The 27,003-nt window shown below is 45.0% G+C and overlaps 1 protein-coding gene across 1 annotated transcript in view; it reads right to left on the reverse strand.

The window, feature by feature from the left end:
- FGF18 (fibroblast growth factor 18) overlaps positions 1 to 27,003 on the reverse strand; it is a 262,832-nt gene that overhangs the window by 106,483 nt on the left and 129,346 nt on the right. The window contains exon 3 of the mRNA XM_075859367.1: positions 5,274 to 5,380. Within this exon, the coding sequence (XP_075715482.1) occupies positions 5,274 to 5,380 (107 nt within the window). The remainder of the gene's footprint in view (positions 1 to 5,273; positions 5,381 to 27,003) is intronic.

The raw sequence follows: 27,003 nt of genomic DNA on the forward strand, positions 1-27,003 counted from the left end.
TCACACGAGGCGTGTATTTACGCGCCGCTGTCAAATGACGGCGCGTAAATAGACGCCCGCGTAGAAGAAGTGACCTGTCACTTCTTTGGCCGTAATTGGAGCCGCTATTCATTGACTCCAATGAATAGCAGCGCTAATTACGGCCGTAATTGACGCGGCGTTCAAGCGCCTGCACATGCCGGTACGGCTGAAATTACGGGGATGTTTTCAGGCTGAAACATCCCCGTAATTTCAGCCGTTACGGACCCCCGCCGTGTGAACATACCCTAACTTTTAAAGCGCGGACGTAACTGTACGCCCAGGTGCGCGAAGTTACTGCTTATCTGGACGTACAGTTACGCCAAGGTGCGGGAAGGGGTTAAAGAAACGCCAAAACAACAGGATTGCACCAACCAATTTTTGCTTGTAAATTAAATTGGGGAATCTACAAGTATATCATTTTTTATTCCCCTATACAAACTCTAATACTATGTTCACATGTCGCAGTCGAATCACGTATTTTGCCGCTCCATTGTTTGCCGCTATTCTGCAAAAATGACAGCAAAGAGCACAAATTGTGAACACAGCCTACCCCCGATCAATAATCACAATTCCCTAAACTAATACTGATTTATTTTTTGGTGGAACTAGTTGGAAATGATTGTTTATTGCGGCTGTTAATGATCAAAATCTAAGTCTGACTGACAAAATCTTTTCCATCCATCAGAAATGTATATGAAATTCTTCTTTAGTGATAATCATTATAGCTGTGACTATAGCGTGTAACAGGTATCGCTAAAGAACAAGTCAGCAAATTTTACGCTAAAGATTGGGAACGGACAGGATAGAGACAGTGTAAAATGTACAAACTTTATAGATGTTTTTGTGTGGTGCAAGTTCTTGGTGCGACTTATTTGACGGCACGATCTAGAGGCTGATAAACGTCATAGTCATAGAATCAATAAACGGGCTAACTACTGCTACTGCTCAGCTTCTTATTCCTTTTCTGAAAAAAAATGAACCCTATCTGATTGATAAGAGGGGGTGATAACATGAAGAAAAGTTCATGTTACCCCTCCCCCTAGGGTCATCTACAGTCATAAAGGGACATCATATAGTCCCCGCCTCTCCATGCACACTGTCAGCATGTACCACCGCCAGCCCCCTGCACTCCTGCAGCTCTCATTTCAACCCACTATAAATCGGGCTGGATCGTAGCTAAATTATTAGCTGTCAAACAAGCAAGGAATTGCAGCTCTAGCTTAAGTTATAGCTATTAGAAGCATGGGTGCAAGCATATTCAACTCTTACTTCAAACTGCTATAGTGCTTGCTAGATAGTAGCAGGACTCTTAGCTTTCAAACAAGCCCTGGATCGCAGATCTAGCTACGATACAGCCGTCAGGGTATGTTCACACGCAAAAGTAAAAACAGCTGAAAATTCAGATTTTCAGACGTTTTTGAAGCTGAAAACATTTTTTGAGGCGTTTCTTCTAGACGTTTTTGGAGCTGTTTCCAAATTGACACAATGACAAACAGCTACAAAAACTGCTCCTTCTTTTTACGGGGAATTTTTTACGCGCCGTTTTTTAAAACAGCGGTGTAAAATAATGCCTTTGCAGAACGAAACGCCATTTTTCCCATAGAATTCAATGGGCAGATGTTTGTAGGCGTTACCTACAAACGTCCCGAAATACGCCTGAAAACACAGCGTGTGAACATACCCTCAGTACTCACTTACAGCAGTTAGTAGCAAGGACGTATCAGATACGTGCTTTGATACTGAAGTGCCTTCCTATGAGGTACATCCTTGACAGGGAATGGGTTAAAGGCAATGTACATGATAGAGGAGAACTATTTCTCAAGTAATTGTTCACAAGTTATAAGAGTCAACCACATAGGTGTACACCACCCATATGTAAGTCATTAATAAATGGGGAAGGGGATAGCGGGAACAGTCACAGGATGGACAGAGAACAGGTAGGGCAAGTTAAAGGGGGAGGGGTAAGTTTTGTTTAACAGTGTCTGTTAAGACTTATACTGAAGCCGGCCGGGCCCTGCCCTCTGCCATGTTAAAAAATATATTCCCTCCCTGATTCAAACTTTACACACATTACATTAAAGGGGTCCTCAGTGCATTTTATATTGTTGGCCCATCCTTAGGATAGGCCATCAATATCAGATCAGTGGGGGGCAGTGATAGATGGGACCACAGCGACTGTGCCTGAGATTGCATTCAAGTGAACTAGACTGAGCTGCAATCCCAGGCATAGTTGTTACCAATGTATACGGCGTTGTGCCTGGTAAACACTGAAGAGACCAAGGCGACGAACACTTCGGCCCCTTCAAAACAGCTGATCGGCGGGTGTGCCAGGATTTGGACCCCCACCTATCTAATATTAATGACCTATCCTAAGGATAGGCCATCAATAAAAAATGTCTAGAGGACCCCTTTAAACCCCTAACGACATGCCACGTACATTATGTAGCAGCCATCAAGGGGAAGTATAGAACGGGCTGAGCGTGCTCCATACTCAGCAGGTGTCATCTGTATAATACAGCCCAGTGACGTAGCTATAGGGGTCACAGTGGTCGCAATTGTGACACGGCCCCGAAGCCAGGGGCCGGTGGCCCAACGCGCCACATCTATTAAAAATTACTATAGTTACTTGGGCCTATGTAATAAAATACACTGGCCCCAATTACTATAGAAACAATATACTTACCCTCCTGGTTCCCAAGTGCAGCTTAGGTCTTGATGTTTTGCTTAGGTCTCGCATCTTGACGTCACGACGCTGTGCACCGCGCACAACGTCTCGGCATTGGTTGGCGTCAGGACCTCTGCGCCCAGAGCCGAAGAGGAGGATAAGTACAACATTACTGTCAGCTGGGGCTCTTTATCTAAGCCTACCACATGTGTTACTAATGTTTTTTTGTTGTTGTTTTTTTACACGTTCGGTTGTAGGACTACTTCGGATTCGAGGACTTCAATGACAGCATTTTCTTTATTCTCAATAAAATGGTTAATGAGGGTTGTGTGGGGGTTTTTTATTTCAATAAAATATTTTTTCTATGTCCTTGTATTTTTTTTTTACATTTATTACTACTGCCTTACTTATGGCCGCTAGCTAATTGACTTTATGCCAGTCCTCTGCAGTCCAATCCCTGTACTTCCTGCAGAATGTTCGTCTGTCCTTGATGTTTTTCTTGGGGAGAAGTGGCTTCATTGCTGGCCTTCTTGACACCAAGCCAGCCTTCAAAAGCCTTCACCTCACTGTGCGTGCAGATGCACTAACACCTGCCTGCTGCCATTCCTAAGTAATCTATGCACTGATGTTGAACTGATCCCGTAGCTGAATCCTCTTTAGGAGACGGTCCTGGCACTTGCTGGACTTTCTTCGGCGCCCTGAAGCCATCTTCACAGCAATTGAACCTCTCTCCTTGAAGTTCTTGACGATACGATAAATGGTTAATTTAGGGGCAATCTTACAAGAAGCAATGTCCTTGCCTGTAAAGCCCTTTTTATGCAAAGCAATAGTGACTGCACATGTTTCCTTGAAGGTAACCTTGGTTAACAGAAGAAGACAATGATTCCAAGCACCATCCCCCTTTTAAAGCAGCCAGTCTGCTCTTATAATTCAATCAGCATGACAGAGTAATATTGGCTGCCTTGATCATTAACACTTTCTCCTGAGCGAATGATAAGATTACTGAAATGATGTTAGCAGGTCATTTTGTGGCAGGTCTGAAATGCAGTGGAAATTGTGTTATTGTGATTAAAGATGCTCTCTCAACACATTATAAGTGGACTATATTGTACATGATGTGATCGGCGATGTAATGCAGATTACAGCAGTGTTTCCTTATTTAGAAAAACGATCATTTTTTGACGGAGTTATGACCTATATTAACTTTATGCTAATGAGTTTCTCAATGGACAACTGGGCGTGTTTTACTATATGACCAAGTGGGCGTGTTTTACTTTTTGACCAAGTGGGCGTCGTGAAGAGAAGTGTATGACGCTGACTAATCAGTGTCATACACTTCTCTCCATTCATTTACTCTGCACATAGCGATATAGCTATATCGCTATGTGCAGCCATATACACAAACACTAACATTACTGCAGGGTCCTGACAATGAATAGACATTACCTCCAGCCAGGACGTGATGTGTATTCAGAATCCTGACCACTTCTTTAGCGTCTCTGTGAGTTACAGCATAGCAGGCGTAGTCTCGCGAGGTCTTGCTGTGCTGTGCTGTAAATCACAGAGAAGTGCAGAGAAGTGGTCAGGATTCTGAATACACATCAAGTCCTGGCTGGAGGTAATGTATATTCATTGTCATGACACTGCAGTAATGTTATAGTGTGTTTTATGAGGCTGCACATAGCGATATAGCTATATCGCTATCTGCAGTGTAAATGAATGGAGAGAAGTGTATGACGCTGATTGGTCAGCGTCATACACTCCTCTGTACAACGCCCACTTGGCCAAAAAGTAACACACGACCAGTTGTCCATTGAGAAACTCATTATCATAAAGCTAATATAGGTCATAACTCCGTCAAAAATGATCGTTTTTCTAAATAAAAAACACTGCTGTTTTACATTACAGCGCCGATCACATCATATACAATATAGGCCACTTATAATGTGGTGACAGAGCATCTTTAAGTTCATTTTTATAGGAAGGAATGATCATCTAATCACTCTTTATAACAATCTAGAGTTAATGCAAATTGCCACAATAAAAACTGAAGCAGCAAACTTTGATAAAACCAAAATTTGTGTTAGTCCCAAAACCTTTGGCCAAGACTGTAGACAGAGCTGACAGAGGGAAGATTATTTTTTTGTAGGCTCTAAGCTTGGCCGATTGAGATGGGAGCTAAAATGGTTGACAGGAAATAGCATTTTGTGTCAGAAACTGAAAGCAAGAGATGTTTGAAGTACACATGGTTGAGCTTACAAAATAAAGAATGTTCACAATTATCACACAAAGATTCAGGACCACTGACAAGTTTTCATTTTGGCTGGGGATATGCTTCAAATAAGTGCCAAAATAATTTACAATCACGTTAGGCTCAGAAGGTAAATGATATGACCATGTAATATTCCAAAAACTGATACTAATGCTACACTTGTTTATTAAAATATTTGGGAATAGGTTGCAATTAATGCTTTTCTAAAAGGCCTTTAAAATAGGATATAGCATATTTGTCACTAAACTAAAGCTTGGGTCTGAACAAACTTCAAGTTAAGCTTACAGAGTTCTGTAATTAAAGTATACGACTTACCTTCCCGACAAGCTTTCCTTTTCTATTCATACAAAGGTAAAAATCAGTTTCTTTTCCTCTTATCCGGACTTGACTTCCAAAAGATTCAGTTTCCACTAGCAGCTGGGCTTGGAAAGAAAAAAAGAATATTTATTAACTCATGTGTGTTGTATGATCACAAGTCAAAATAGAACATACTATTTATGTGTTTGACACCGTCCATTAGTGACGTTCACTATTTTTTTCAAGAATAACATCAGAATGGCAGCCAGCTACTATCATTACGGCTCAAAGATGACTACAGCTACAGCATTTTTTACACATAGTTTAAAAATGGTCATGCCTGTCAAGATCAACATTTCTGAGACCTACAGTAGCTAACTGATGCAGATTAAGACAAGACAAACTCCCCAGAATGTGGCCAATGGTGATGGAAAATTAAATTCTTCCTGACCCCACTAGGGCAGTCAAAATAATTTCTCTGGATCAAAGTAAATTTGATTTGCCCTCTTAATGAACTATTTAAATTTCAATTCCCCTTCTAATGGTCACCAGGTTACCTCACCTATCTTGGGATTAACTTCACTAATGACATACATACCTTGTGTGTGGCCAACTATCCCCCGATGTTGCAATGCCTCTACTCTATGTTAGAGAACTTGGGTAAATACCACATATAATAGATGAAGATGTTTTTTTCTGCCTAAGCTGCTGTACTTTTTCCGAGTGCTCCTGATCCCAGTTCCTGTTTACTACCTCTGGATTTTTCAGAGACTGATCAACAAGTATGTCTGAAAGGGTGGTAGCCCCATTAACAGTGCCACATTATATCGACATAAATCCAACTATCAGACGTTCCAGATCTCCCAGTTGGCTCTTTTTCACACTGTGAAGCGCTTCTTTATCACTGACCCTATCCTAGTTTGGGGTCCAGGCTTCAGCGACTTCCAGCAACTATTAGATCCAAAAGAGTATTTAATACTGCACTTGATTTAGCATTAGACTTCATCCTTTATTGCACATCAATTCGCAAATACAATCAAAATATTTGGCCATACAATCGCCTTTCCCAAGCCAGTATACCCTACAACCATGTACACAGCTTTATATACACATGAGAATGACAGAAATTGGTGCCAAACCACGCTCCTTTCTGTCGTCACCCCATAATCAAGTACAAAAAAACCATGTTAAATGTACCATATCCAAAAATGTATATAATACTTATACACAACGACATATAAAAACAAGATAAAAAAACATACCTAATGATGTGATCCCGACACATGTCAGTCAAGTGGAAAATAAGGGGTTAATATCCCAAATACAATCATTGTAGAATCAATTTGATTGGATAAGACAGAATTAACAAGCTCCAACGGTTGTCAAACAACCTGGGATGCTCAAGGTATGTTCACATCATTAAACACACCACTAGTATCTCATACTGACATCACTGTTAGTAACTTATAGCACTGCATAGAAAAATCAGGCACTTTGTAATAAAAATCAATTAGTTGTAATTAGGCAGTGTCTACCTGATCGCAATCAACCACACGGAGCCAACTTAAAAGGGTTGTCCACGACCAGACAACTGTTGATCTATCCACCGATAGGTCATCAGTATATGATCGGTGCGGGTCCGACACCTGGATCCCGCACCGATCAGCTATTTCGGCTGCCTCCAGGTTCCGCATGTTTTAAACGGTATGCAGTAGTTAGAGCCAGAAGCAGATGGCTCTGACCACTGCATAGCGGTCGTTCTGTGTCGGACCCGCTCTGAACTTATACTGATGACCTATCCGGTGGATAGGTCATCAGTTGGCTGGTCGAAGACAACCCCTTTAACCCCTTCCCGCCGTCGCCACTTTGACTTTACTGACAGAGAAACTGTAAAGGATCTGCCAGGCACAACTTCTGTGTATACGCCCATGGGTAATCAGTCTGCACCTGGTTCTATGTCTCTGAGACTGACTCCATCTTCCACCACTCAGGATGGCAGGCTTAGGAGTGGGAGAGCCTATCGCAGCCTGGCCAGACGGAGCTAGCTCCCGCCCTCTGTCTATTTATACCTGCCTTTCCTGTTCCTCCTTTGCTTGTGATTCTTCTCGTGTGGTTTCCTGGCCTTGCTGAATCTCCTAGCTATTTGACCTTGCTTCATACTGACCCCGGCTTACTGACTACTCTCCTGCTCTGCGTTTGGTACCTTGTACATTCCTGGTTTGACTCGGCTCGTTCACCTCTCTTGTTGCTCACGGTGTTGCCGTGGGCAACTGCCCCATTTCCCTTTGCTTGTGTCCCCTTGTCTGTTTGTCTGTCGTGCACCTACTGAGCGTAGGGACCGTCGCCCAGTTGTACCCCATCGCCTAGGGTGGGTCGTTGCAAGTAGGCAGGGACTGAGTGGTGGGTAGATTAGGGCTCACTGTCTGTTTCCCTACCCCCCTGCCATTACATAATCACAAGCCATATACCTAGGCTACCCTGGTCCCTCACTCTATTATGGACCCCCTTGAGACCCTGGCTCAGCAAATGCAGGGTCTCTCCCTACAGGTCCAGGCCCTGGCTCAGAGGGTCAACCAGCCTGACACTGCCATGGTAGTACCCCTCACCTCACCTCTTGAACCCCACCTCAAGTTGCCTGACCGGTTCTCAGGGGACCGGAGGACTTTTCTCTCCTTTCGGGAGAGTTGTAAGCTCTACTTTCGCTTAAAGCCCCACTCCTCAGGTTCTGAGAGCCAGCGGGTGGGTATAATTATGTCCCGGCTCCAGTAGGAGCCCCAAGAATGGGCCTTCTCCCTGGCTCCTGGCTCCTGACGCCCCTGAACTTTCCTCCGTTGACCGCTTCTTTTCTGCTCTCGGACTCATTTATGACGAGACTGACAGGACTGCCTTTGCCGAGAGTCAGCTGGTGACCTTACGTCAGGGTAAGAGACCTGTGGAGGAGTATTGCTCTTTAGGAAGTGGTGCGTAGCTTCTTGGTGGAATGACCCTGCCTTAAGGTGCCAGTTTAGGTTGGGTCTGTCGAACGCCCTGAAAGACCTGCTAGTTAGCTATCCCTGTTCTGACTCCTTAGACCAGGTTATGGCTTTAGCGGTACGACTTGACCGACGTCTCAGGGAACGACAACTTGAACGGTTTTGTGTTTTCCCCTCTGACTCCCCCATGATGCCTCCCGAGGTACCGTTGCTTCGCTCTTCCACGGAAGACTCAGAGGTACCTATGCAACTCGGGGCCTCCGTGTCCCCCCGACAACGTAGAGAGTTCCGCAGGAAGAATGGTCTCTGCTTCTATTGTGGGGATGACAAACATCAAGTGAACACCTGTCCTAGGCGTAAGAATAAGCAGCCGGAAAACTTCCACGCCTAAGTGATCATCGGGGAGGTCACTTGGGCGCACAGGTATTTCCCGTAAATATGAAACGTAATAAAATCTTGCTTTCCTTTCAGGTCTCTTTTGGTGGTAGGTCTGCTACCGGCAGTGCCTTCGTGGATTCAGGGTCTTCTGCTAATATCATGTCTGTGGAATTTGCTATGTCTCTAGCTATGCCTTTGATTGATTTGCTTAAACCTGTCCCGGTAGTGGGTATCGACTCCACTCCTCTTGCTAATGGTTATTTTACTCAGCTTACCCCTGTTTTTGAACTCCTTGTTGGCTCCATGCATTTGGAGCAGTGCTCTGTACTGTTGATGCAGGGATTATCGTCCGATTTGGTTTTAGGCCTTCCCTGGTTGCAGTTGCATAATCCCACGTTTGACTGGAATACTGGGGAGCTTACCAAATGGGGTAATGAATGCTTGACGTCATGTTTTTCTGTTAATTCTATTTCTCCCCCTGAGGAGGTGAACACGCTACCTGAGTTTGTTCAGGACTTCGCCGATGTTTTCTCTAAGGAGGCCTCCGAAGTGTTACCTCCTCATAGGGAATACGATTGCGCTATCGATTTGGTACCAGGAGCTAAGCTCCCTAAGGGTAGGATATTTAACCTTTCTTGTCCCGAACGTGAAGCCATGAGGGAGTATATCCAGGAATGCCTGGCCAAGGGTTACAATCGCCCCTCTACTTCTCCGGTAGGTGCTGGCTTCTTCTTCGTAGGGAAGAAGGATGGTGGTCTTAGGCCATGCATTGACTACCGTAACTTGAATAAGGTCACTGTAAGGAGCCAGTATCCCCTTCCTTTGATTCCTGATCTCTTTAATCAAGTCCAGGGGGCCCAATGGTTCTCTAAGTTTGATCTACGGGGGGCGTATAACCTTATCCGCATCAAAGAGGGGGATGAGTGGAAGACTGCGTTTAACACGCCCGAAGGTCATTTCGAATACCTCGTCATGCCCTTTGGGTTGTGTAATGCCCCCGTAGTCTTCCAGAATTTCATAAATGAGATTTTAAGGGATTACCTGGGGGTATTTCTTGTAGTGTACCTTGATGACATACTCGTGTTTTCCAAGGACTTGTCCTCCCACATTGAGCATGTCAGGAAGGTGCTCCAGGTCCTTCGGGAAAACAAACTGTTTGCGAAGACCGAAAAATGTGTGTTTGGGGTGCAAGAGATACCATTTTTGGGTCAAATCCTCACTCCTCACGAATTCCGCATGGACCCCGCCAAGGTCCAGGCTGTGGCGGAATGGGTCCAACCTGCCTCCCTGAAGGCGTTACAATGTTTCTTGGGGTTCGCTAATTATTACAGGAGATTTATTGCTAACTTCTCGGTCATCGCTAAGCAAAGCGCAAAGGTTCTGATCTCCTCCACTGGCCTCCTGAGGCTGTCCAGGCTTTTGAGGTCCTTAAGAAGTGCTTTTTCTCGGCTCCGCTGCTGGTCCAGCCCAACCAAATGGAGCCATTTATCGTGGAGGTTGACGCATCCGAGGTGGGAGTGGGGGCTGTCTTGTCCCAGGGTACCAGGTCCCTCACCCATCTCCGTCCCTGTGCCTACTTCTCCAGGAAGTTTTCGCCCACTGAGAGTAACTATGATATTGGCAACCGCGAACTCTTAGCCATTAAATGGGCATTTGAAGAGTGGCGCCACTTCCTGGAGGGGGCTAGGCACCAGGTAACGGTCCTTACCGACCACAAGAATCTGGTTTTCCTAGAATCTGCCCGGAGGCTAAACCCGAGACAAGCTCGATGGGCGCTATTTTTTACCAGATTCAACTTTTTGGTTACCTATAGGGCTGGGTCTAAAAATATTAAGGCCGATGCACTGTCGAGTAGCTTCATGGCCAGCCCTCCTTCGGAGGAAGATCCTTCTTGTATTTTGCCTCCTGGTATAGTCGTTTCTTCTATTGATTCTGATTTAGTCTCTGAAATTGCGGCTGATCAAGGTTCAGCTCCCGGGAACCTTCCTGGGAACAAGCTGTTTGTTCCCCTGCTACTTCGGCTAAGGGTACTTAGGGAAAATCATGACTCCGCACTATCTGGTCATCCAGGCATCCTGGGTACCAAACACCTCATTGCCAGAAACTATTGGTGGCCTGGGTTGCCTAAAGACGTTAAGGCCTACGTCGCCGCTTGTGAGGTTTGTGCCAGGTCCAAGACTCCCAGGTCCCGACCAGCGGGCTTACTACGTTCTTTGCCCATTCCCCAGAGACCTTGGACCCATATCTCCATGTATTTTATCACCGATTTGCCTCCATCTCAAGGCAAGTCGGTGGTGTGGGTGGTAGTAGACCGCTTCAGTAAGATGTGCCACTTTGTGCCCCTCAAGAAACTACCCAATGCTAAGAAGTTAGCTAACTTGTTTGTCAAACACATCCTGCGTCTCCATGGGGTCCCTGTCAATATTGTTTCGGACAGAGGGGTACAATTTGTTTCATTGTTTTGGAGAGCCTTCTGTAAAAATCTGTCCTTCTCCTCTGCCTTCCATCCTGAAACTAATGGCCAAACTGAGAGGACAAATCAGTCTCTAGAACAATATTTAAGGTGTTTTATCTCTGACTGTCAATATGATTGGGTCTCATTCATTCCCCTCGCCGAATTTTCCCTTAATAACCGGGTCAGTAACTCGTCAGGGGTCTCCCCCTTTTTCTGTAATTTTGGGTTGAATCCACGGTTCTCCTCCGTTTCACCTGGTAGTTCCAACAATCCCGAGGTAGAGGTCGTTCATCGGGAACTGTGCACAGTCTGGACTCAGGTTCAGAAGAACCTAGAGGCGTCCCAGAGTATACAAAAAACTCTGGCTGATAGAAGACGTTCTGCTAACCCCTTGTTTATGGTCGGGGATCTGGTGTGGTTATCGTCTAAGAACTTGCGCCTTAAGGTCCCGTCCAAGAAGTTTGCTCCCCGGTTTATAGGGCCGTATAAGGGCATTGAAGTCCTCAGTCCTGTCTCCTTCCGACTGGAGTTGCCCCCATCTTTTCGTATACACAACGGGTTTCATGCCTCCCTCCTTAAACGCTGCTCCCCGTCCTGGGCTCCCTCGAGGAAACCTCCTGTTCCCGTTCTCACCCCTGAGGGGGTGGAATTCGAGGTGGCCAAGATTGTGGACAGCAAGATGGTCCAAGGCTCCCTACAGTACCTGGTCCATTGGAGAGGATACGGGCCTGAGGAGAGGACTTGGGTACCCGCACGGGATGTTTACGCTGGGGTATTGGTCAGGAAGTTCCACCTTAGTTTCCCCAATAAACCAGGTCCACTTAGAAAGGGTCCGGTGGCACCTCATAAAAGGGGGGGGGGTACTGTAAAGGATCTGCCAGGCACAACTTCTGTGTATACGCCCATGGGTAATCAGTCTGCACCTGGTTCTATGTCTCTGAGACTGACTCCATCTTCCACCACTCAGGATGGCAGGCTTAGGAGTGGGAGAGCCTATCGCAGCCTGGCCAGATGGAGCTAGCTCCCGCCCTCTGTCTATTTATACCTGCCTTTCCTGTTCCTCCTTTGCTTGTGATTCTTCTTGTGTGGTTTCCTGGCCTTGCTGCAGCTCCTAGCTATTTGACCTTGCTTCATACTGACCCCGGCTTACTGACTACTCTCCTGCTCTGCGTTTGGTACCTCGTACATTCCTGGTTTGACTCGGCTCGTTCACCTCACTTGTTGCTCACAGTGTTGCCGTGGGCAACTGCCCCATTTCCCTTTGCTTGTGTCCCCTTGTCTGTTTGTCTGTCCTGCACTTACTGAGCGTAGGGACCATCGCCCAGTTGTACCCCATCGCCTAGGGTGGGTCGTTGCAAGTAGGCAGGGACTGAGTGGTGGATAGATTAGGGCTCACTGTCTGTTTCCCTACCCCCCTGCCATTACAGAAACATTTTTCAAATCTGACATCTGTCACTATAAGGGGTAAGAACTTTTAGAATGCTTTTACCTATACAAGCAATTCAAAAAACATTTTCTCATGACATATTGTGCTTTATGTCAGAGGTAAAATTTGGTCGATACATTCAGCGTTTATTTGTAAAAAACACCAAAATTTTGCGAAAATTCGCATTTTTCCTAACTTAAATGTATCTGCTTGTAAAACAGATCATTATACCACATAAAATAGTTACTAATTAGCAGTTCCCATATGTATACTTTATGTTGGCATCGTTTATTGAACATCCTTTTATTTTTTTAGGACCTTACCATGCTAAAAAATGTCTTACATTTTCAAGAAAATTTCAAAAGTCAATTTTTTTAGAGACCAGTTCAGTTCTGAAGTGACGTTAAGGGGCCTATATACATAAAACCCCATAAACCACCCCATTTAAAATACTGCACCCCTCAAAGTATTCAAAATAGCATTTTTTTGGGCAGAAATTTCAATTCAATAAATTTTTTTCATGTAACACAAAAGGTTTTACCAGAGAAACACCAATCAATATTTATTGCCCAGATTCTGCAGTTTTTAGAAATATCCCACATGTTGCCCTAGTTTGCTACTGAACTCAAACACAGGCCTCAGAAGCAAAGGAGAACCTAATGGACCTACCTTGTATTAGATTATATTTTAGGCACCATGTCAGGTTTGAAGAGGTCTTGTGGTGCCAAAACAAAAGAAACACCCCCAAAAAGACTCAATTTTGGAAAATACACCCACAAGGAATAAATCTAGGGGTGTAGTGAGCATTTTGACCCCACAGGTGTTTCATAGATGTTATTAGAATTTGGATGTGACATTTTTTTTTTTTCCAATAGAATGTCATTTTAGCTAAAAAAAAAGTATAAGTTATAAAGGAGAAAAAGCGTCCCAACCGGAAATACCCCATATGAGGTCATAAATTGCTGTTTGGGCGCACGGCCAGGCTCAGATGGGAAGGTGTGCCATTTGACTTTTGGTGCGCAGACTTTGCAGGATTAGTTTCTCTGCACCATGTTGCATTTGCAAAGCCCCTGAGGTACCAGTACAGTGGAAACTCCCCAAATGTGACTCCATTCTGGAAACACACCCCTTGGGGAATTAATCTAGGGGTGAAGTGAGCATTTTGATCACACAGGTGTTTGATCGATTTTATTAGAATTTAGACGTGAAAATTAAAAATTACATTTATTTCCGATAAGACTTAGCTTTAGCTAGAAATTTTTCATTTTCTCAACAAATAAAGGAGAAAAAGAACCCCATCGTTTGTAAAGCCATTTTTTCCGAGTATGGCAATACTCCATATATGGTCATGAACTGCTGTTTGTGCACACGGTAGGGCTCAGAAGGGAAGGAGCGCCATTTAAATTTTGGAGTGCAGATTTTACTGGAATCGTTTCTAGGCGCCATGTCGCATTTGTGTGACCAAAACAGTGGAAACCCCCCAGAAGTGACATCATTTTGAAAAGTACACCCCTCAAGATATTCACCTAGGGGTGTAGTGAGCATGTTAACCCCACAGGTGTTTTCCAGAAATGAGTGTGCACTCGATGTTGCAGATTGAAAATGGCAATTTTTCCATAGATATGCCATTTCAGTGTCCAATATGTTGTGCCCAGCTTGTGCCATGTCATGCCTGTGGGGTATGTGGACCCACTAGGCAGCACTGCCGTAGCCAAGTAGCAGCTGGCCAAAACAATAGTCAATAACAGTCTCTGGAGTAAAAATACCTGGGAATATGATCTGGCAGATACTCGGAGAAGCAGGCATGTGGTATAGCAGACACTTTGGCACAGATGATACTTGGCGTGGTAGATGACAACGGACGTGGCAGATGACACTAGACCTGGCAAATGACAATAGATGTGGCAGATGACATTGGTCATGGAAGATTACACGGAACGTGGCAGATGGAACAACACGACTCCAACACTAGATGCAGCTCAGTAACAAACACAATTACGAGATACAGGAAGCAGGATATGGGAACACTGGGAGCAAGATACAACTAAGGGACCATTTTCTCAGACTAACATGGGAATACAACAACAACGCTCAGGCCAGGAGTGGAAGGGCAGGGCCCTTTATATAGTCCAGGATGTAAGGGGATAGGTTAGGGAACACTTTCTTGGTGCGCACTCTAAAAGCAGGAGAGTGCAGCTGCATGTGTTGGCGTCTCCTGGGAGGGAGACGCCGACAAGCCTTTAGTGTCCCGCGGTCGCGGCTGCCGGTGAGTACAACGTGACGGAGGTCAGCGACCGCGCACACAAAATGCCACTATGAAAAGAAAGTTCTCTATTTATTATGCTGTGTTTCCCGATTGTAGAAACACCCAACATGTGGCCCTAATCTTTACCTGGAGATACGACAGGAGTGAAAGAGTACGGGGCGAAATTGAGGCCTAATTTGGCGATTTACAAAGAATTGGTTCACAGGTGCAGGGCTCTGATGTGAAATAATAAAATAAATCCCTGAGAAGTGACGCCATTTTGGAAACTACACCCCTTATTAAGGGGTGTAGTGAGCATTTTGGCCCCACAAGTCTTTTTCCATAAATGAATGCACTGCAGATGGTGCAAAGTAAAAATTTTAATTTTTCCCTAGGTATGCCATTTCAGTGGCAAATATATTGTGCCCAGCTTGTGCCACTGGAGAAACACAACCCAAAAATTGTTAAAAAGGTACTTCCGGGTAGGGCAATGCCATATATGTGAAAGTAAGTGAACTGCTGTTTGGGGACAGTGTAGGGATCAAAAGGGAGGGAGCACCATTTGGCTTCTGGAGTGCAGATTTTGCTTGGTAGTAGTTTTGTATGGAGTTTTACTGGATTTCAGTTTATAATGTGGGGGTATATGTGAGCTGGGCAGATTACATCAGGGCATAATCAAGTAGCACAATAATGGGGTAAAAAAACAACAATAAAATAATCCATAGATGTGTGGTACACTTTGAAGCAATCTTTTATGCACAGGCCAGTGTCGCACTGATAAATGGTGTCCTATCTTATCTTCCTTTTGGTACATACTATGCACCTTTGCAGTTTGGGGAATTTTGCTGGGAAGGTGTTGTGCTGGTATAATACGGGCAGGGCTTCAAAGAAGTACAAAGATGGCAGACGTGGGGGCCTTCATTAGGCCCTCAGGCTGCCATGACAACCATTTTAACCGGCCGATCGTGTCGCGACTGGGTGGGGGCTCGAGATGGCGTGTTAGAGGGGGCGCCCCCCTGATTCTAACAATTTAAATGCCACGGTCGCAATTGACCGCAGCATTTAGGGTGTTAAACGGGCGGAATCAAAGTGATCTTTGATTCCGCCCGTTGCAGTGAGGTGTTGGCTGTATAACACAGCCGTCACCCGCTGAGTATGGAGCGAGCTCAGATAGTGAGCTCGCTCCATACTTCCCCTTAACGGCTGTCACGTATTCGTACGTATTAGGGGTTAAGTGCAGCGGCTGCTTTTGACCACTACATCTAAGGAGTTACTGGCGGAGATAAGAGCTAGCTTCAGTCCCCGCCCTTACAGCAGGGTGTCAGCTGTACCATATGGCTGACACCCACAGCTGATGGCACGGGCTCAGCTTCTGAGCACATGAAATCCATTTGTCGTAAGTATATGACATATTGCTGGAAGCACTAGCTTTCCATGATGTATACTTATGACAAATGTTGGGAAGGGGTTAATGGGCCAATTGTGTTATACTATCTTGAGCTGTGTACATACTTTATACTAATGGTGGCCATAAATGCCCATACTGTTATATATTTTACAAAATCCATACCAATGGTGACCAAAGTGGTAATTCCTAGAATAATGGTTATCACCTTTCGGCATAACTGCAGTTCACACTGTTCAATTCCCTTGTTTGTCTAGTTGTCATCGCAAAAATGTGAACAAAGGTAGATTCCCACTCAAGAACAGGACGGATGTTCTGGGTGGGTAAATACTACAGATGCAATTCGTGGTGTATCTCCTGACTTGACGAAACCACGCAGCCCATAAAGACACGTATAAGGCAACACAATCAGGTATAATAATCTTGAAAACCCTTTGGCTAAACATTTTTAGAGGCCCGTCATAATGTCAGTCAATTTAAATTTCTGGTGATAGACGGGGTACCTCGCCTTTGACGTGGGGGTAACAAAGTCAATCTTCTGAAAAAGACATGAGCTGGATTAAGAAGTTGGACTCTGTCCCCACGGTATGAATATCGACTATGATATTATGCAGTTAATTTAGTGCTATTGGTTCTGTGTAGCTTTAATGTTGGAAAAAACATTGAAGGAATTATGAGTAAGAGTATATTACTAATTTTCTTGTCCATTTCTCTAGACCTACGCTCTGATGTGATTGCCGGTACATGATACATCTGCAGTTATGAGGTGCAGAAGTGTAGCTAGGGGGGCAGTCGGGGCACGTGCCACGGGTGCCACTAGGAGAGAAGGAAGGTGGAGGCGCCGCAGTTCCGCTACTGACTAGGTGCTGCTGGTACAGCTCCCGCCAGTGGCAGAGCTACTGCTATAGCAGCCATAGCGGCTGATAAGGGGCGATCGGCAAGAGCTAGCTTCCTGCTCTTCCATTCACTAAGGCGCTGGGACAGGATCCCTGCGCAGGCTGGCGCGATAACGTCAATGGATCATCAACATGCCGGCCTATGCAAGGATCCCTTCTCATAGGCTGCTGAATAGTTTGTGGAGTTGCTCCGTTCAAGTATTTTTTTTTGTATGGGGCCTGGGTGTCGCTATTTACAAGGGGGGCTGTGTGCTGCTATCTCCGAGGGGCTGTGTGGCACTATTTACGGGGGGGGGGGGCTGTGTGGCACTATGTACTTGGAGCGGCCTTTGTGGCACTATCTACGGGGGGCTGTGTGGCACTATCTACAAGAGAGGCTGTGTGGCACTATCTACAAGGATGCTGTGTGGCATTATCTACAAGGGGGTCTTGTTTAGATTTATTTACAAAAGAGGCCTGTGTGGCACTATCTACAAGAGGCACTGTGTGGCACTATCTACAAGGGGGGCTGTGTGGCACTATCTACAAGCGGGGGTCTGTTTGGATTTATTTACAAAAGCGGGCTGTGTGGCACTATCTACAAGGGGGCAGTGTGGCTTTATCTACAAGGGGGTGTGTGGCACTATCTACAAGGGGTGTGTGGCACTATCAACAAGGGGGGTGACACTATCTACAAGAGGAGGCTGTTCATATTGTCACCATATAGTCTCATCAGCCCCAGTTACAATCTGTTTTAGTCAGGCACACTGACCTCTTTAATTTATTTTCTTTTAATTTATTGTTATTTTAACGACCTTATATTGCTTGTAAAATGTACAAATGGTTTTATACTAGAGTTACATTAAAAAAAAGGTGAAAAATAAAATGACACCTTATTGATTGGTAGTGTGGGGGAGGCGCCAAACAGAATCTTTGCCCCACGTGCAGGAGAACCCAGCTACTCTTTTGGTGAGGTGTTATGGCTCTATTGAAATTGTGATGTATTTGGATTTAGTTTGACACTATTTATAAAATTACCAAATGAACGTGTATATTGTTGCATCAATTCTCTATAATCCCTTCCTCCCATATGTTTTTTTTTATATATCTGAACCCTATTTAGCTCTATGTTACGGTATTATGTGGGATTTTAATAACGTAGGAGAGAAGTACATAGGATATGGTCTAATAATGTCCATGGTTATGATGATAATGCTTATATACATGGGATTTGGGATGGGATCCATGGGGTCACCATTGTAGTTCACTATGTAGACTCGACTCTTTATTGCGACTTCTAGTCCATATGCATAACTGCAATAATCCTTATAGTTAATAACCATTATTCTAGAAATTACCACTTTTGGTCACCATTGGTATGGATTTTCTTAGTTGCCAACATTTGATTTTTTTTTCCAGGGACACTTAGGGTGTGGTGTCTTTGGTGGGTATGCCTTATGGGGCATGGCTTATCTGGTTGATATGGCTAGTGGGGCATAGATTTCTTTCCAGAATTTCTGTATATAAATAAACGGACAAAAATCTCTGCACTAGTTTGACTGACAACTACTGTGGTGTCCAATATCTCTCTCTGGTTAGCTGGTTGTTTACAGGCAGGTGATGTCTCACTTTATCACTAGGGAGTGGCGATATGTGCTAACCAGCATAGATTGTGCCACACTCAGTGCCTGGTTCTGTGTTGGGAAGGGGGGGGGGTCTGGTCTGAGTTGGAGGCGGTCTGCTCGAGGGTCTGGTCGGTGGTCTGTGTTGGGAAGGGGGGTCTGCTCTGGTGTCTGTGTTCGGGAGTGGGGTCTGTGTTGGGTGATCTGTTCTGGGGTCTGTGTTGGGGGGGTCTGCTCTGTGGTCTGTGTTGGGGAGGGGTTCTGCTCTGGCACTGTGTTAGGGAGGGGGAGTCTGTTCTATGGTCTGTGTTGGGTGGGGGTCCGCGTTGGAGGGGGGTCGGCTCTGGGGTCCCTGTTGGGGAGGGGGAATCTGTGTTGGGGAGTGGGGGTCTGCTCTGAGGTCTGTGCTCTACCTGGGATTCCAGCACTGCTGCTGATGTCACTATCCATATATGGGCAGTGACGTCAGGAGTTTCCCATCGCTCCAGCGCTGGACCCAGGAAACGGAAATATAAGGCACAGTTCACACAGAGTTTTTTTAAGCTGATTTTGACACGGAAACTGGTTCCGCCTCTGAACTCCCATTGAAATCAATGGGAGGCAGAGACAGCGTTTTTCGGTGTGTTTATTGGCCTGCAGCGCTCAGTGACCATGGGCAAAAAACGCAGCAAAAAACACTGCGAAAATCGCGGCAAGAACTTGTAGGCATGTCAAAATCCTGAAGGAATTTTGCGGCAGATTTATTTCAATAAAATATTGTTTCTATGTGTCTGTGTTTTTTTTAACGATATTATTACTTCCTTAGTAATGGCCAGTGTCTCATTGACAGCGTCCGTTACTAAGGCGGTGCTTAGTGTTAGCTGGTGAAAAGGCAAGTACTAACCCCCATTATTACACCAGTACCCACCGCCACCATGGGTACTGGGAAGAGCCGGGTATGAACTAGTTCCTGACCTTGGCTAACACTTAGGCTGTATTCACACGACAGGGTCTGAGTGTCAGCCGATACTAACGGCCGTCATGGTCTATTTTTCTCGGCCAAATTGCCCCGTTTTGCATACATTTTTTTCCCTGTCCGTTTTAAAAACGGATGAGTTTCATTTGTAAATGTTTTGCTACACACTTCCCTCTGTAAATAATGCAACACAGCCCCCTGTAGATACTGCCACGGCCCCACTGTCGACGTCTGGGACTTCTCCTGGAGCAGTCCAATACTCCTGAAGCGGAATCCCCAGCCACAGCGGCCCGTCGGACGGTGATTCCACTCCATGACAAGTCCCTGATGTCACTGTCTATATATCACCAGCCACAGCTGCGTCAAGGACGGCTGTGGCCGGGGATTCCGCTTCAGGAGAAGTCCCTGACATCACTGTCCATATATGGACAGTGAAGTCAGGGACTTGTCCCGGAGCTGAATCACCAGCTGCTGTGTCCAGGGATTGCACTTCAGGAGTAGGAGACCGTTCCAGGAGAAATCCCTGATGTCACTGTCCATTTATGGACAGTGATGTCAGGGACTTCTCCTGTAGCGGAATCCCCGACCACAGCTTCGGCAGCCCTGTGGCCTGGGATTAGGGATTTCGTTCCTACAGGGAGAAAAAAATACCCTCCTCCTCACATGCACTTCGCACCATGAGGAGAAGAGAGCGAGCAAGCATCAGAAAGCACGTCCGTCACTCGGATCACATCCAAATGGCAGCCGTGCTTTACACGCCCCATAGACTTCTTTGGGAGCCGTGCGGCCGAGAGAATGGCCCAAAATAGGGCATGTTCGATTTTTTGACGTCCCGGTTTAAAAAAATCGGCCATGTGAATAGCCCCATTTGGGGTCTATTGTTCCCACTGGTGCCGTGTGATCACCGTTCAAAAACTGGCCAAGAATCCCTGTCATGTGAATAGGGCTTAAACCCTGCCTTAATAATGGATGATGTGAACGGTCATTACTAAGGTGGTAGTAATAAAGTTTAAAAAAAATAGAAAAAAAAAACGCCGTCATCGAAGAGGTCCTCAAATCCGAATAAGTCCTACAACCGAACCTGTTAAAAAAACCACAAACAACACCTAAAACAGTGGCCTGTATCCTGCTATTTATCCTATCCCTACTCCCTCACAGAGCCCTCTCATCTTCTGAACCCCCCCTCAGTTCTTTGTTAAAACATCTGTGGTTGCTGTCTGACTTGCCGAGAAATCATCCAAAGCTGCAGTACATGGTTCAATCGTTGTGAGGATATGGTTGCAAGTCAAAAATAGCAGAGAAAGCGCCAGAAACCAAAGCAGAGGGATCAAACCAAGCTCTCTATACTCTGAAAGCAAGAGAAAATGGTGACTGGGCGATCATGTGACCTTCCTGTGGGTGTTTCTAGTGGGTTGCGACCAAAAAAAAATGACAAATGAAATTCATCTGGTTTTAAAATGCAGTGAAAATAGATGCAAAACGGTTGACAATCGGCCATCAAAGATGGAAATACGGATCGGATGCAAAATGGATGCAAAACAACCGTCAAAAAACGTTTTCAATGGCCGACACCTAACAACCTGTGCTATAAAATTAATTTTGTTTTTTGTTCATCTAGTCCAATAAAAAGCTGCATGTACCCCAAATTGGTACCAATTAAAATGTCAACTCATCCTGCAAAAAAAACAAGCCGTCACACAACGCAAAAAAGTTATGGGTCACAGAATATGGTGAGACAAAGAAGAGTGCTTCTTGTGCAAATGTAGTAAACCATAAAACTTTAGAAATTTGATATGACCATGTTCATACTGATGACCTGAAGAATAGTTATTTTCAATACATTAGATAGCCCAAAATGATGAGAAATATACCAATCGATACCTCCACATACATTCTAGTAACTTACCTTCAGAAAAAAAAAACTGAAATGTATGGACTGCTTGGAAAACTGATTTGAAGTAGCTATTATCATCAAAACTTTTAAGGGCCCATACATTCTAGTAAATAATGGGTTTAAATGTACAGGCTAGAAAGTATCGTCTGCATGTAGAACCTCAAAGGAGCTCCTACGGTCTGCAGGAATACCAAAACATAGTCCATACACTCTAGGCACTTCAGTAGTGAATAGGCTACAATGTATTGTATGCTGGGAGAAACTCAGGAGTCCATATGTGATGCTGGGAGAAACTCACAAGAGCCAATACATTCTAGGCACTTCATCATGGGGCAGGATAGACTGTATGGGCTGCCAGGAGACCCTCAACAGATCATATACATTCTAGGCATTTCAGTACTGAACTGACTACAATGTATTGGCTGCAGGGAGAACTTCAGAGGATCCAGTACATTCTAGGCACTTTAGTACTGAAAATGTAAGAATGTATGGGCTGCAGGGAGAAACTCAAGGGAACATGTATATTCTAGGCTCAACCATGGTGAGTGAGTAAGTAACGTTCCAACATCAGGTAAGGGACGCCATGAGTTGCTAGGCAATCAAAGTATTTCTCTAATAGAGTATTATAAGGAAAATAGGGATTGGGATTCATCCTATGGGCTTCCACTGATGGGAGTAGTTGGATTCTGTCTTATCCAATCAGATTGATGCGACAATAATGTATTTGGACCATTATTCCCTTATATGCCACTTGACTGACATGTGGCCAAGATCACATCATTATGTTTGTAAAAGAGCTGCAGGGCATGTTACGCCAACTGTGAAGCACAGCAGAGTTTCCCTAAGAGTGTGGGGCTACATTTCTGCAAATTAAGTTGGTCATTTGAAATCCTCAATGCTTAAAAGAACAAGCAATCTCATTCATCATTCAGTCTCATCAGGGAGATATCTGATTAGTACAACACAGTCAAAGCCACAAAGTCCTATCTTCAGTGAAAAGAAAAGCAAGAATCTCTTATGTGTATCTGAAATATTGAAATTAGATTGTGAACCACATGAGCAATTACATTTATTAACTTTTATGTACAGATACGTCAAATATCAAGGTTGTAAATAAGTAAAGAAAATAATAAATACATCATCCCAGCAACATGTTTCGAGCATAATGTTTTGCTACAAAAGGAGAATAAGAGCATTTTTTTTTACAATATTCAATTTGTTTTCTAAATATTAGCAATAAAGGCCTATATTTGTGGTTTACGTTGAAGCTAGTTCTAAATGATTATTAAATTATTTTCTGTTTTCTTATTTCCACCTGCAATGTGTTTTTTTCTTGAATACAATTGCTAAAGTCTAGACATACATTGCACACATTCCTTAAAACTAGATATTTGAACAATTTTCCTACATTTTTAAAACAGAAAAATCTTCCATTGCATGCTTTACAATTATTGGCCGGTTTATTTTAAAACTTCCTGAGAACTTTCATTGGAAGAGGGAATTCCTTAAATGTCTAACTAAAGACTGTTATGTATATTGTGCAATATATTGCACCTAACATAATACATAAATGTACACTTTGGAAAGTATAACATTCTTAGAGAAAAAGACAAATCAGAAAAGGCAGGAATTCAATCATTTATACAAAATCAGACAGGTTTTATATTCTGCCAAAAGCTTGCTACATTTTTCAGCATTCCATTAAATCACTTTGTAATTTGGATCTCAGACCCAAACGCATATTTCAAAGCATTCTGGAATCATAAAACCTCACTAGTTGGCGATCATTTACTTGAACAGCTCCATACTCTCTGTAGCAAAAGTTTCCTAGTACACTAAACTAAACATTCTTAGCTTAAAAACCTGGGAAAGAATTTTTCAGCATCAGACATAACGTACAGAGTCTAGCCCCTATTTGTGCCAATTGCAAAGGTCATATTATGGAAAAATAACTTACACTGATAGCATCAGCACTGCAACACTGTTTTGAATCCTCATAACACATCTATTAAAGAGACTGTAGAAAAACTTAACATTATCATTTAAAAACTTAAAAAAATCAATGCCAGTCATACTAGAATATTATAGTTATGTACAAAATGTGTTTTAACTAAAAATTGCTTAGATTGTTAACAGGTTCAACAGTTCTGGAATTCTTATTGGGAGAGCAACAACAAATGCTTGGTTTCATAATTTTATTACAAACACTTATATAGAACAAACAGAACTTTATCACCCTAGGGGTACAACATGTTTATGCAGCGTCGGACTGGCCCTCCTTTGGTGGGTGCAGGCAGCGAGCTGTTTCTATCCAGCCACGGTGCAGAGAGACATTGTCTCCCTGCCCTGCTGCTTGATCTTGTAGGCAGGGCCGGCGTTAGAGGGGGGAAACTGGGCAAATGTCCAGCCCCGCATCCTCTCAGGCGGCACTATAGCAGCCATAGCAAAGCCATAGCAGCACATAACATTTATGGGATGGGCGGCATGGGCAACCTCATGCCCTGTGGCGTCACTAACACCGGGGGGCCCCGATGCTAGCGACTGCCACATTCAATTGTATGCAGATAGTTGAAGACCTTAGGCTACAGGCCACGTTAGGCCTGCAGCTTATGAGACGCTGGAACAGAATCCCTGCGCTGGCCCGCTGATTAAGATGTGAAGCAACCCGATATGTCGCAGGAACGGGGCTAGATGAGTACCCTTTGTTTGTTTGCGGGTCTGTGTGGCACTATGTACAAGGGGGCCGTGTAGCGCTATGTACAAGGAGGGGGCGTGTGGCACTATCTACAAGGTGAGCTGTGTGGCACTATTTACAAGGTCAGCTGTGTGGCACAATGTCCAAGGGGATGCTGTGTGGCACGATGTAGTGTGAGGGATGTGTGGCACTAAGTACAGTGGGGGCATTATTTCCTAGTAGAGAGTGGGTTGCGTGTGCGCGCAGCTCTCTATTCTGTTGTATGGTTGTTATGGAAAGAGCCGAGCAGCTCTTGCTTGGCTGTTTTTGTAACTCCCATTGAACAGAATGGAGAGAGCTGCACGCACGTTTAACCCTCTCTCCACTGATCTCCGCCTTGATACTGCAGCCAGTTCTCGATATAGGTGCGGGTCCCACCTATCAGACATTTTTGGCATTTCCTGTAGATATGCTATAAATTTCTAAGATGGGAAAACTCCTTTAAAGGGGTATTCTGGTTAAAACAAGTTACCCCCTATCCGTGGGCAATGTTCCCTCTAAGTCTTGGCAGCTCCTGAGCAGGGGCAGTTAGGGAGCAGGGCGAGTCTTCATCAATGATTGGCGATCTGATGACGAAATGTAATACCCCTATAAACGCTAATATAGCGACTAAATAAGAGATAAGAAAACTTATGTTAAATTAGTTTTAATAACTTTTTTAAATACTATCATATTACAAGTCCAGCAGTAAAATAAACAGTTATAAACACCAATTATAGGCATCAATGAATAAATCCCTCAATACACCACTGTCCTTATAGATAACGCCACACAGACCCCCTGTAGATAGTGCCACACAGACCCCCTGGAGATAGCACCACACAGACCCCCCTGTAGATAGCGCCACACAGACCCCCCCCCCCCCCCCGTGGATAGAACCACACTGACCCCCCTGTAGATAGCACCACACAGACCCCCCTGTAGATAGCGCCACACAAACTCCCCCAGTAGATAGAGCCACACAGACCCCCCAGTAGATAGGGCCACACAGACTCCCTTTAGATAGTGCCACACAGCCCCATGTAGATACTACCCCATGTTGATACAGTATATACTGCCACACAGACCGCCCCTTGTATATATTGCCACACAGCCCCCCTAGTGTATACTGTCACACAGCCCCCCTTGTATATACTGCCACACAGCCGCCTTGTATATACTGCCACACAGACCCCCGTATATACTGCCACACAGACCCCCATATATACTGCCACACAGCCCCCTTGCATATATTGTCACACAGCCCCCCTTATATATACTGCCACACAGACCCCCTTGTATATACTGCCACACAGCCCCCCTTGTATATATTGCCACACAGCCCCCTTGTATGTACTGCAACACAGCCCCCTTGTATATACTGCCACACAGCCCCCCTTGCATATACTGCCACACAGCCCCTCTTGCATATACTGCCACACATCCACCCTTGTATATACTGCCACACAGAACCCCTTGTATATACTGCCACACAGATCCCCTTGCATATACTGCCACACAGCCCCCCTTGCATATACTGTTACACAGCCCCCCTTGTATATACTGCCACACACAGCCACCCCCTTGTTGATAGCCACACACAGCCCCCCTTGTAGATAGCCACACACAGCCCCCCTTGTAGATAGCCACATACAGCTCCCCCCTTGTAGATAGCCACACTGCACCCCCTTGTAGATACCCACACAGCCCCCTTTGTAGATAACCACACACAGCCCCACTTGTAGATAGCCACACACAGCCCACCTTGTAGATAGCCACACACCGCCCCCCTTGTAAATAGCTACACACAGCCCTCCTTGTAGGTAGACACACACAGCCCCCCTTCTAGAAAGCACCCCCATTCCCTTGTAAGTAGCACCGCACAGCCTCCCCCTTCCCTTGTACTTAGTGCAAACAGAGCGGAGAGTGGTAGCCTACTGCTATAACTCTCTGCTCTACCTGACACGACTCACCGTCAGGAGGAGGAGATGGTCATGCGGCGAAGATCGGATCACTTTTGTCTGGGGTCGGTGACGGCACAGGACTGGACCAGTTCAGTCACCTGACCTCATGTCAGGTGACTGGATTGGTCCACTCCCGGCACCGACCTCACTTGTCAGCAGACAGCCTGCATGCCGTCTCTGACACTCTGGGCTATCTCCTCCCTCTCTCACCTTCCGGTAGTTCTCATTGGGTGGCCGCTGCGTGAAGGTGAGTGAGGGAGGAGATTGAGAAACTTCCGCCCGCCGAACTGACAGTGTGCAGGCTTTAAAGTTCAGCGAGTGGGGGGGGCTGTGGAAGTTGCGCAGCCGCACTCCTTATAGGGAACATTGTCAGCTGAGACCCCCACCATTTACGAGAATGGGGGTCCCGAACCCCTCATTTAAATAGAGCGGCAGGTCGCTCATGCGCACTGCCACTCCATTAATTCTCTATGGCAGCGGCAGAAATTGCTGAACGCTGTACTCCGGCGCTCCCATAGAGAATGAATAGAGCAGCATTGCACATGAGCAACCTGCCGCTTGGTTAAAATGAGGGGTTCGGGGCCCCGTTATTGTAAACGGTGGGGGTCCAAGCTGTCAGACACCCACCGATCAGCAAGTTACGCCTTACCCTACGGATAGGGGGTAAATTGATGTAACCAGAATACCCCTTTAATTTATATGGTCTGCAGAGCGCTTGTGTAGCACTGGTGTCTACTACTATATAGTCACTATGCAGTGGTTATATTGGTCTTTGATTTACTACACACGTTTTACTACACAATTAAGAGTGGTCACATTATTTCTTTATAGCTGAAGGGTGGGC

The sequence above is a fragment of the Rhinoderma darwinii genome, chromosome 3 (genome assembly GCF_050947455.1).
Source record: "Rhinoderma darwinii isolate aRhiDar2 chromosome 3, aRhiDar2.hap1, whole genome shotgun sequence".
Taxonomy (NCBI): Eukaryota; Metazoa; Chordata; class Amphibia; order Anura; family Rhinodermatidae; genus Rhinoderma; species Rhinoderma darwinii.